The sequence below is a fragment of the Abramis brama genome (assembly GCF_963993115.1).
Source record: "Abramis brama genome assembly, chromosome: 8".
NCBI lineage: Eukaryota > Metazoa > Chordata > Actinopteri > Cypriniformes > Leuciscidae > Abramis > Abramis brama.
The window spans coordinates 15,862,026-15,875,179 of NC_139970.1; the positions used below are offsets into that span (position 1 = coordinate 15,862,026).

Below are 13,154 nucleotides of genomic sequence, written 5' to 3' on the forward strand. Positions count from 1 at the left end.
TAAACCTATTTATCCAAATAGTTGCCTTTAAACTGCAAAAATGGTTTCACGTTGTTTGTTGATACTCACATGCAGTTGGCAGAAGAAAGAAGCAATAAATGTCACAACAACAGCAAAGCTACACAAAACCGGAACAGTAACCCCCTGCCTCATAAACTCTGGCATTATTTTGTTTTCTTTTCAGTGAGACTGCCTGGAATCAAGACCTATGTGGACCCACACACTTATGAAGACCCGAGTCAAGCCGTGCACGAATTCGCCAAGGAACTGGAAGCGTCTTGTATCGCCATAGACAAAGTCGTTGGGGCAGGTATGCAGCGTCATCACTCACTTTTTTCGTGCAATGAAACAAAGTTGTTAAACTTGTAACAAACATGGCAGGTGGTGTAAGTGAGAATCATTTAGCACCACAGCTGAAGGTGTGTGGCACTGAGATGGGGAAAGGGTCCCTCCCAGTGCTCATCCTCACTGCCTCAATGCCTTTAATAGACTGCCTGCTGCCGGAGCAGAGGAGCATGGGTAAGCAGAGCACACCTCCGGCTGGGATATTATATTTCACCCCCCACAGCTCTCTCTCTCTCTCTCCCCGCATCCCTGATGTCTTTAACAGCGAAGCACATATCAAGATAATGCCTTGTGATTCATGGCTCTATAGACAATGCAGCAGAGCCCAGCAAATAAAGGAACCATTCACTTTTGATGCACCACCGTACTGTCGGCATACAAACATCAGGGCTTACGCACTACAAATAAGCACGTTCCCTGGTTCAAATGTCACTTCTGCGTTTTACAGCTTTCATACACTTTGGCAAGTGATACAAAGGTACAAAAAGGTGACTTGGAAAATGATCTATTAGCGTGGCTTTGGTAGATCTTCATTTATCTGCAAAGCTTATCAGCACGATCACTGCTGAAGATTAAGCCAGGTTGATATTTAAGATGGTCAACATCATCTGAGCGCTGGCCAAGTCCAGCGTGGCGGTTGTTTAGACAGCTTGCAATTATTCCGGCTAACTTTTTCCAGACATCAATCCTGGATTTCACCCATCTCTTTAAACTTGCATGGGAAATAAAGTAATTGCACATCGAATTCTGCAAACAGGACATGGCCCTGGCCTGGATGTCTAGGTGGTGACATCATCTTTACCCAAATGTCCATCCAAGTCTCTGTCAACATCGTCCATTGTGGAGATCTGAACCCCTGCTGAGGGCTTTGAAGTTTGCCTTACACCTGCGCATGTGCCCTAGAAATCAATTTAAAGGTTTAGTTCACCCAACAATGAAAATTCTGTCATTAATTACTCACCCTCATCTCGTTCCAACCCCATAAGACTTTTGTTCATCTTCGGAACACAAATGAAGATCTTTTTTATGAAATCTGAGAGCTGTCTTTCCCTTCACTGAGGGAAATCTACTACATTTGATGCTTCAAAAAGTTCATAAAGAGATTGTAAAACTAATCCATATAAATTGAGCAGTTTAGTCCAAAATGAAAAGATTGAATTTAGGCTTTTATTCACATAAAAACATTCATCAGCTTACATATCAGTTGTGGTAAACGGAAGCTCAAGCATGTTCACTTGACGTGCAAGAACCAATGAGTTTCATTCTAATGTTATGCAGCACGTTTGAGCTTCAGTAAGAACCAATGAGGTTCGTTCTAATGTTACGCAGCACGTTTGAGCTTCAATCTGTTTATCATATAAAGCGATCGAGTCTCTTCAGAAAATTTGGACTAAACTGCTCAATTCATATGGATTAGTTTTACGATCTCTTTATGAACTGTTTGAAGCGTCAAAGTGGTAGTTGCTTAGCTTTCAATGTAGGGACAGAAAGCTCTCAGATCTCATCAAAAAGATCTTCATTTGTGTTCTGAAGATGAATGAAGGTCTAAAGGGTTTGGAACGACATGAGGGTGAGTAAATAATGACCGAATTTTCATTATTTGGTGAACTATCCCTTTAAGGCTAGGATCATCATTATGCTCCACCTTACAGTGAAAACAGTAATATTGTGAAATATTACTATAATTTAAAATTACTCTTTTATATTTTAATATATTATAAAGTGTACTTTATTTATGTGATGGCAAGGCTAAATTTTCACCAATATTACTCTTTAGTGTCACAAGATCCTTCACAAGTATTTGAATGGTAGTATAAACCTATGAAGGATCTGTATGTTTTTATAGATTTAAAACATATTTTTACAGAAAATATACACAAATAATGTAAAACACATTGCTGCATTTAATAATCTAAAATAAAAAATGGCAGAAAACAATATTATTTGATTCCTTCTCATTTCTTTCCAACCCACATAAAAAACACGCTTTATGAGCACATTGTACCAAAAATGTTAATGGAAACATTTTTTCCTAATTTCCCACAGATAATGTTTTGTTTCTTAGACAGTCAAAGCTTAAATGTAATTCTTAAATCTATCAACTGCAGTCAGGAGAGGTAATAAGCATGAATACAGTTTAATTAGAAGAGAAATCAGTGCTTCTCCTGTCAGCTTTAATTTTCTCTAAAATAAGCATCTCTCACCAGGGGAGTTTGGAGAGGTGTGCAGTGGCCGACTGAAGCTCCCGTCTAAGAAGGAGATCTGTGTGGCTATCAAGACTCTCAAAGCCGGCTACACAGAGAAACAGAGACGGGACTTCCTCAGTGAAGCGAGCATCATGGGACAGTTTGACCACCCCAACATCATCAGGTTGGAGGGTGTGGTCACACGAAGTAAGTAACATTCCACTCACTGACTAAACACATTCAGTGTGCCCACCTGTTTACAATTTATTTCTAATACTTCTAATATTCCATGTTAAAAGGAGAAAGATGAATGATTTAGGTGTTTTTTTGTTTTTTTTTTTGTTTTTTTTTGCTGCATCTATATGAAAAGCATGTGATAATTCTCCTGTGCTCTACAGTGAGTTGAATCTGTTCAGATTTGAATCTGTTCTGTATCATTTATCATGTTTAGATTTTTTTAGAGATGTTAGTTCAGAGCTCGTCCTTTTGGGAGTATCTCATATTAAACATTAGCTGTTTCCAGTTATGGAATATTAGTGAATGTCATTAAGTTGGCAAATCCATTGCACAGAAAGCCACTTTTTTATTGACCTCTTTCTTGTAACGTTGGGCCAATGTCCAGCACGAGAGACAATTCACACAGGGCTGTAAATCACCTGTGGTTGTAAATCTCCCTAGATCAGTCTTTATTATGTAGCATGATCAAAGCGAAATTCTCTAATTCTTCCACAATCCTCTTCAGGGACTCGTAGGCCAAAAAAAAAAAAAGTGTTCGCACTTTACCTTATCTAACTTCAAACAGACTGCTTGAGTGTGCAATCCTCGAAGTGTATTCCATTGACGGAGAGCACAGATGACATCTTCATTATATATTTGCCGTCTTCAATATATTTGATATTTGAGCATTCAGCCGCTTGCACATGCTAAAAAAAAAACAACAACTATGATGTGCGTAGCCTGATTGTTGTGCGCAGCCTGATTTTTTTGCATATGTTGAAGTATGCATATGTTGAAGTATGCATAAGTTTTTTACTTGTTTGTATTCAAAAAATAATTATACATATGTTACATTTTAAATATAAAAAGTATATTAAAATCAGATTTTAGTCTTTATTTTGTTTTCATTCAGGCAAACTGAAAAAAATAAAATAAAAAAAATCCTCAAATGTTTTACTCAGTAGTGAAAAACATTCTGTTCCCGGACAAGTTTTGTTTCATTCTATTTTAAGTAGTATTCTGAAAGGAATGCCACGGTTTCCTTTCATGTCCATAATTCCTCATAAAATGAGGATTATGTTGGTTGAGTAAATCTTACTGTGCTCAGGCTCAGAGTTTTTGACTGTAAATAATGGGAAACTTCATTGTTAATGACTGTCAAATGTGGCTGTTGCTGGGAAGGAACGAGGCTTTGTAGTGTGCGTGTGTGCGTGCGTGTGTGTGTGTATTTAGGGAGGTGGTGCACATTGCGTGTGTTTGAAAGTAAGTCTGGGGTGCTGGGTTTGGGCCGTGGGGCCAGAGGAGGTTGGCAAGTGTCTTCAGCCTCTGACGTGACGTGATTTATTAACTCTGCCCTGTTAATTCTTAATAATCCAGAGACTTTCACACCCCATTTAACCTGCTGATTTTGGCCCTGCGTAAGGCAAAATATTTGTGGAGCGGCAATTGCTGCTTCACAGAGACGGAGGGGCCGGGATACTGATTACGAGCGGGATTTCAGGATCAAAAGTTTACAGGATAGATGTGTGGTTTCAGGAGGACGGATTTTTTTGCTATCAGAAACCATAAAACAACTTAACTGAAATAGACTGGTCCATTACAGTTTGTGTAATGTTTTAAATGTGCGCAGTAAAACACTGAAAGTTATGGAAGCTTGTGTCCGCCACAGAATAAAACATATTAAAAGATAATTGCGACTTTTTATCTCACAATTCCGAGTTTAGGCTACATCTCGCAGTTCTCGCAATTTCTCAGAATTGCTAGATATAAAGTCAGAATTGCGTGATATATAAAGTCGCAGTTGCGTGTTAGAAAGTCAGAATCGCGAGATATAAACTCACAATTGCAAGATATAAATTCACAATTGCGAGAAATAAATTCGCAATTCTGACTTTTTTTCTCGCAATTGCGAGTTTATATCTCGCAATTCTGACATCTTTTCTCAGAATTGTGAGATATAAAATCGCAATTGCGAGTTATAAAGTCCAATTCTAAGGAAAAAATTACTTTTTAAGACTTTTTTAGGACTTTTTTCACAATTTTGACATTATAAAACAGTATGGTGACTTTATGTCATGCAATTCTGACTTTATATCTCATGTTTTAAAGTCAGAATTGTGAGTTTATTTTTGCGCAATTACTACTTTATATCTCACAATTTTATAACACACAATTGTGACTTTATATCACGCAGTTCTGACGTTATAACACAATTGCAACTTTTCACGCAGAAAGAAAGTGAGATGTAAACTCGCAATTGTGAGAAAAAAAGTCAGAATTGTGAGATAAAATTACGCAATTGCCTTTTGTATTTGTTATTCTGTGGCGGAAACAAGCTTCCATATGGTTAAAAGTCGCTGCATAAAAATTAGATTTTTTTTTTCATGTTTCTAGTAAAAATATTTAGTCATCAATAAAAGAAGATACATTTGGTTGGGCAGCAGAATTGTGAGTTAATAAGACATTATTATTGTATTCAGATTTATAAAGAATATATCTTTATTTTTCTTACCTTATTAACAAATACATTTTAACGTATGAAATGAAGTTGCAATAGTCTTTTCTTTCCTATTGTGATACCCGAGTTCCCAAGTAAATTAATCTAATTTTTAAGACGCAAATACTCATCAAAAAAAAAAAACTTTTGCACTGTTCATCCACTTGATGTGAGCAAGACTGTTATATTCATGAGTTGTGCAGTGTTGCTCTTCTCCACTCATTTTAATTACACACATTTCATAAATTCCATTCATCACAGTGTTGTGCTGTCAGCTGTCGGGACACTGGGAGGAGAAAAAGACTAAATTATGACTTCTGCACGTACATATCGTGACAACACAGGCTGGTCATAAGGCTATTATTGATATAAAGTCATTTTTATGTACAGGCTTTGAAATAAGGTACAGATAAAGTGCAGATGATAAAACCGGTGATTTACGAGCAGCAGGACAGAGAAAATAAAGCTGTCAGACAGTGACAGTTGACCTTGTGGTCCGTTCAAGTTCAGCCCAAGACTCTTTTCATCCTGCAGGAAACTCTCATTTACCTGAAGTCCCAGTAAGTCATGGTTATGATCGGTGACCTTGTGGTGTCAAAGGGTGTCATGTGAAGAGGTGCACCTCTGCTCTGACACCCCTGCTCATGTTATGGACTTCAGACAAAAATGTGTTGAAAACCTGGTGTGTAGCCAACAACCTGATCTGCGTTCACCCTCTTAAACTCTATAAGAAAGATTCAGCTGCTTAACCCAGAGCCTTAACACCCACATCTCAGTGAATCTCAGGAAACCTGTCAGGAACTCGTCCAGGTCACATTTCAGCCCCCCCCCCCAAAAAAAAGAAAATGAAATATAATGTAATAAAGCTAAGATTTTCTGCAATTTCATGGCAATTATTTCCCTTCATTTTATTGTTTTTTTTGTGTTCAGTTTTTTTGTGCAATTCCCATTATTATCTCATTACTTATTATATCATTACTGCAGTAATGATGCTGAACATTCAGCTTTGCGCCACAGGAATAAATTACATTTTAAAATATATGTAGAATGAAGTTATTTTAAATTATAAGATGGAGTTATTTTAAATTATGATAATATTTCACAACATCACTGTTTTTACTGTATTGTTGATCAAATAACTGTAGCCTCTGTGAACATAAGAGACTTCTTTCAGAAAAACTTACCGACCCCGAACTTTTGAACAGTAGTGTATTTTTGTAGAGTAATTTGCATAATTATCGCAAAAAAAAAAAATTTCTTGACGGGTTTCATGACCAGTTCGCTCATAAATCTCTTCAGTGTCATCATTGAAATAACTTTGAAAGTAGTTATCCTAAGCATATATGTCTAAACGTACGGTCAAACTTATCCATGCCTTTGAATGTATTTTTTTTTCTTTTTTCTTGAAAATGTCTGTCTTTGAAGATGTTTTCTTTTGTCCAACATAAGCTCATTAGTTTGCAAATTGGGTAATTTAACCTTCCAAAAGAAATGACAGCATTGCAGAAAAGCACAGCTCAATTTTGGCACATCTTTTCTCGATTAGACTAAGTCATGTCTGAATTCTCTCTCTCCTCAGGTAAACCCGTGATGATAGTGACCGAGTACATGGAGAACGGTTCCTTGGATGGCTTCCTGCGAGTGAGTGTGACACACTGAGTACATTTAATGAGACTCCATTATGTATGAACAGAAGAAAAGCACAGAGGGCTCATCCTAAAATCATTTAAAAACTCATCTGCGTCTTAGCCTCTCCTGCGTTCTCACAGTACCTGCTTATCACAGCATGCCTTCAATTCTCCCAAGCTCTCTCAACATTTTATTCTCATTTGTACAAATAGACACAAATTGCTCTCCACTGCCTCACCTATGTCTCTATTTGCTGCGGAAAGATTATGTTTTTTTTTCGACGGTGCCTTTGTGTTCAACATCACCCAAATTCATCACATTGGTATTCATAGCCTAGGCACAGGCCTCTTTAAATAGACACTGACACTACCTGTGTTTCAAGTGCTTTGTAGTGTCTGAATTTCACTTGAGCCTATATGCACAATGGCCTCATTCTCTCACACAGAACAGACCAGGTTTGTGCTCAGAAGAAACGCTCATAGAGAACGTGGATTCGCTTGCGATCAGACTGAAACGGCACTGGGGAGACTGGCTCGCCGCCTGCCAACCCATCCGTGCCAGTTAAACAGACTGGGCATGCTCTGTCCTTCAGATGACTTCCTCTTAGCCCATCGCTCACACTGCGAAAATAAACAAGCAAACAACAGGCTGTAGGATGGCCCATCTGAAAAGTGCTGATAAATGCGCTAATGAGATCATTAAATGGGTCAGCTTAACCTTTGGCTATGGCCATCCTGCCTTGGCTCTTATACACCTGACATATGAATTTATCAGCTTTGTGTCATTTTTCAACAGTTTACCACCAGCAGGGCATGCCAGACAATCTGCTATTTGTAGAACAAAATGAACACAGCAGAATTTGATGCATTGGATGGAGCTTGCACTCATAAAAATACTTGAAAATTGGGAACAAATTCATTTTTATCCAGGAGTGTAACCATTTATTTAGAGGTTCGATGCAGAGTTTCTAAATGTCCAGTGGTTTAGACGTGGGCACTACAATGAATAATAAATATACAGTGTGATCGTGGAGTGAAACATTTTGGCTATGTAAGCAAAAATCCTAATAATTTTCTCCATTGAGAGATTTATTTCTATTTACCATGAGCTCCAGTGTGATATAGAAGCCACAAGTCGGTGTGTTTTAAACTTCATCTTTAAAAAATTGTGTTAAAAAGAGCCTAGTGGAGAACTACGCTACCCATAATCTTGAAGAGAGATCAACCAATCAGAAAAGTCTCAAAACTTATTTTTCTCTTAAGTCTCTTATATGCTCACCAAGGCTGCATTTATTTGATCAAAAATACAGTAAAAACATTAATGTTGTGAAATATTATTAAAATTTTAAATAACTGTTAACTATATGAATATATTTTCTAATGCAATTTATTTCTATAATGGCAAAGCTGTATTTTCAGCAGCCCTTACTCAGTTTTCACATAATCACAGAATGATTCACATGATCCTTCAGAAATAATTCTAATATACTGATTTGATACTTTTTTTTCAGGCTTCTTTGATGAATAAAAAGTTCAAAAGAACAGAATTTGTTTGAAATAGAAATGTGTTGTAACATTATAAATTATTTTACTGTCACTTGATTCATTTGGGGGGGTTGGGCAGGGGATGAACTAGCAAAAAACTTCCAGAAATCAAGAGCATCGAAAAAGTGGACACTAACTGATACACTCTACTGAAATGAGTATGCAAAGGCAGATTATTAAAACAACCTGAGCAAACAAGACATGAAATTAACAGGACCTATATGAACTCGTTCCACGTGTGTCTGCACAGGATCCCACTCCTAGAAATGAGAGAAAAGTTGCAGTGTTCTGCAGCAATTTCCTGCGCACTGCAGCCTGGCCTGCACTCTATCAAAGAGATCTGTCATCCTCCCTCCAACACGCTTCCTCGCCACTGCTCGTCACTATTATTAGCAAGCCTTTGAACCTCTCTGAGCTCCTTTCTCTTCCAGGTGGTCCAGGATTTATTTTAATCCAAACTTAGTTTGTATGCAGTACATAAACACTCACATAGAAAGCAAGTAAAAACAGAGTGGACAGAGACAAGGAATGAAAGGAAGAAAGAGCAAAACTCAAAATGAGAAACAAGAGAAATAGATCAAACAACAATACAGGATTTGACATTGTTTACTCCTCATGTCGTTCCAGACCTGTATGATTTTCTTTGTTCTGTGGAACACAAAAGTGAAAACTGAATGGGGACTGGAGATTCAAAACTGACTTGAGCTTCAAAATCATAAAAGTTGTTCATGTGACCTATGCAGTATAGATTAAAAAAAAATTGAAATAATAAGCTTTAGCTTTGTGTGAGAAGAATATATATATATATTGGAGTACTAAAATAGCTAAAACTAAATAAACTAAAATTAAAAACTAACATTAATATTAACTATACAGACAATTGTTTTAAATTTAAACATACAAACAAACAAATAAAAATGTCAAAAACACCACGAAATTACTAAAACTTTAATTAAAATTAAAATACAAAAAAATCGAATTCAAAATATTAACAAAAAATATAGTAGTATATTAATGATAGTAAAATTTCACTGATTCGTATTTATTGTAACTGCTAGGAAAATATTTACCAGAACATTCTTTAAAATTTTGCCTTTTATGTCTTACGGAAGAAATAAAGTCATACCGGTTTGGACATTACATGTAGATGAGTGAAAACCTTTTTGGAACTATTCCTTTAAAACTGCAGTTTGCCTCTCTTTGGTATAGAAAGTCATTTCTCCAGAGCTCCCTGACAAATCAATGCTATCTCACTCATCCGGCCAGTCTCTCCCTCTCCTACTGAAGCGCTTCCTCCCATGGTGTTTATCTCCAAGTCCTGAGCATATCATTCTTCGTATAAAAGGCCTATTCACACGCAGCAGTGTAAACACTGTGAGCCTGCCAGTGAGCTTCAGTTCAGATATGCAGTCAGCGATGTGTTCTTGTGTACATCCTATTTATATTCTTCAACAAGTTGCAGCACACTGTGGATAAAACCAGCAAAGACAGTCAAACGCTCATATTTATTAAGTCAAGGATCTGCTACTCTCAGCAAAACCATTTCATGAGTCGTGAGATGGGGTTAGCTCATGACAGATGTCTTTGGAAAAGTCAGGCAGTGTTTTGAGATATGAGTCACCAATGTTCCATTGTGTTTTATAACCCATAGCATGACTTCTGTTTATACAGTAGATATAAAACACCTTATTTGACTTTTCCCTTCTTCCCGTCTCTGTCAGAAACACGACGCCCAGTTCACAGTGATTCAGCTGGTGGGCATGCTACGTGGCATCGCATCTGGTATGAAGTATCTGTCGGATATGGGTTATGTGCACAGAGACTTGGCCGCTCGCAACATCCTGGTCAACAGCAATCTAGTGTGTAAAGTGTCAGACTTCGGCTTGTCCAGGGTTCTGGAGGACGACCCAGAAGCTGCCTACACTACAAGAGTAAGTCACACTCACTTTTGTTGTCAGTTCAGCAGTCAAATTAAACAATAAGCAATAACAAATGAGATGGATTTACATGTTTTATCTGTTTAGATGTCATATGTCCCATAATATTTCAACTTGACATTTTTTGGAAGTTGAAATATACTCCAGTTGCCTTTTTGACTATGTTCAAACGATATGTCAATATGAACTTATTTTCACCTTATACTACAGAGTTATTGAATGCATGAATCTGATTGGTTGTCGGACATTCTAATATGTGCTATTATTTTCTTGGAAACGCACAGCTAAAGGCAGGCAGGTCTTGACCGCATATTATGTCCATATTACTTCGGCAAATGATTTTAGTTATTTCAAAGTTCCTTACAGCCTACAACAGCAAAAACTAAAACCGATAATGACACTGACCAATCAAATAACTATAGTAAACAAAACGACAAAACGATAAAAACGACAACTTATTTCCATGTTTTTATTTTTTTTGCCACAAAATTACGTATAATGTACATACACATGTACACATGCCTGCCCGGCTGCGTGTGGTGCACTGATTGCCGCGAAGCACCTTCACCCATTCTGCGTGGTCTGCTTGGGCCTCAAGCATGCGGAAAGAGGCTTTGGAGAACCCGGAGAACGCCCGCCTTAAAGTTGCCGCGACCCAGTGTGTCGAGCTCGGCTTTTCTGACTCGGATGGGGGACATGGTGACGATGACGCTACCGGGGGCCTCCCGGGGCGCGACATCTCTCATCTGGGCTGACCAGCCTAATCCTGCGTTCCCCGAAGAGGACATCTTCACGGGCAACCTCCCACTCGTCGACGAACCGGCCGGTTCTGGTGATGACAACGACGTGGACCTTCTCGGGGTCCTAGAGGACGAGGAGGCCATCCTGCCCTCTCGCGTTCCCCAGGCCAACGCCCCCACGACCTTGCCTCAGTCCATCCTCCTGGAAGTGTATGAGTGAGCGGCCGCTCGCCTCAACATTGAGTGGCCGGCTCCACAGAGCGCCACCGACCAGGGAAGGGACATGACGGGACTTATGACGGGAAAGTGCTGGGACCCCCTCCCAGTCCGAGGAAATAACTCTTCCCCGTCCTCCCAGCGTGCACGAAGCACATGAAGCACAACTGGATCGACCCGCTCAATCTCAAACACGGTCTTGTGGGTCTAGAGGTGAAGGATATGGCGGCTCTCGGTATGGGTGATCCCCCGCTATCGAGCCATCGATCGCCAAGCACCTCAACCCAGTCCAGGGTGGGCTGCTCACTCCCCCGAAGCCAGTCTTGCCTAACAAGACGGACCCTTTTTCTGCCTCTGTGCACCAGGCCGCTTATAGATCCTTGACCTTGGCTGTCAGGGCCCTCCTCCCTCCCATTTTGGACGACTTAGGCCAACAGCTGGACAAGGGATCCCCCTCACCCACGCTCTGGAAGGAGATCATTACTGTTAATGTCCTCGTCCTCCGTAACACTTGTCAGGCCGTCCAACCCTGCGGGCACTCCATGGTGCTTTCTGTGGTGGGAGAGCGCGCGCTCTGGCTGAACCTGTCGGGCCTCCCTGACAGTGAGAAGAGGCGCATCACGGTTTTGGGGGTGGGGTCATCTTAACCCTTCCTTCTCTTGTGTGTGCCACACACATTTCATGTCCTGCCAGTACACAGCAGTTATGTGTGTGCATCAGTATGGCGGGTTCATGATTATGGGACATGTCAGGCAACGCCACTTTGGGTGACCGTCTTTCTCTGGCTTACAGAACCTTACTGTGAGTGTATTGGGCAATCGGGGAGCTGTCCATGTCTCTCCCATAGGTGGATCTCGAACACGAGATGATGAAAGAGAACAATAGGTTACTGTCATAACCCGGGTTCTCTGAAACAAATGTCTTGAAATAAAACATCTGAACATCATTTCACTTTGTGTTGTGGCCGCACTATCATCTTGGGTGTGCATTATTTTCAAATAGGCTAATTCAATAGCCCTTCATCAATTATTATATGTTTAACATTTATCTCAGTGATTTCAAATTGATCTGAGAGGATTGAGAGATGCTCTAAACTGTACACTGCCATTCAAAAGTTTAAAGATAGATAGAGGATGTATGGATGGATGGATGGATGTATGGATGGATGGATGGATGTTAGATTTGGGAAAGGAGTGTGTTTTAGTGCTTAATTAGCAAGCCTTAACCGAATGTTCTCTCAGCCGTGATTACACCCAGACAGAATCTGCACTCAATCTGTGGAAGGATTTTAAATAAGGTAAAATGTGTTAAACAGAGTTGAGAGAAATTCACTCTTTGTGTAGCTGAAAGCATTACCAAGACACACAAGGAACAAGGCATGTGTAGAACTTTGTAAATGATGGGCTTCCCATTTCTCCAGAAATCTGCAGAGCACATTCTGTGTGGGCCAGGCCATGGTTGACCAATGTAGCTCACTGTCTCCTCTCAGCCAGCATGTCTGAACGTTATTCCCTGGGATTAATAACCATATTTGTCAGTCTCATCCTTAAGAGCAGCATTCATTATCAGAAGAGATAACTAATGCATAAATACACTTAGAGTCAGGCATAAATCTACAGTATGTGAGGCTTGAAGAGATATTGCTGCTTAAATTACCAATACAAGTGTCACCTAACATAAGTGTTACACTGATTTATAGCATATGCTGTGGAGGGGAAGTCCAGCATGTTATTAGTTAGATAAACCCAAATTGCTTGGGTTGTACTTGTGTTAGTCAGACAGCCAATGTAAATGTATGTTTTCACCGTTACAACTAGACCCCCCACTGCATCATTGTGCGGCTA

At 39.4% G+C, this 13,154-nt stretch overlaps 1 protein-coding gene across 2 annotated transcripts in view; it reads left to right on the top strand.

Annotated features, from left to right (window-relative positions):
• Nucleotides 1–13,154, top strand: part of epha3 (eph receptor A3) — a 130,437-nt gene that overhangs the window by 95,537 nt on the left and 21,746 nt on the right. For both annotated transcript variants that reach the window (XM_084122109.1, XM_084122108.1), the window contains exons 10-13: nt 185–310; nt 2,553–2,738; nt 6,824–6,885; nt 10,139–10,348. In XM_084122109.1, coding sequence (XP_083978235.1) covers nt 185–310; nt 2,553–2,738; nt 6,824–6,885; nt 10,139–10,348 — 584 coding nt within the window. The remainder of the gene's footprint in view (nt 1–184; nt 311–2,552; nt 2,739–6,823; nt 6,886–10,138; nt 10,349–13,154) is intronic.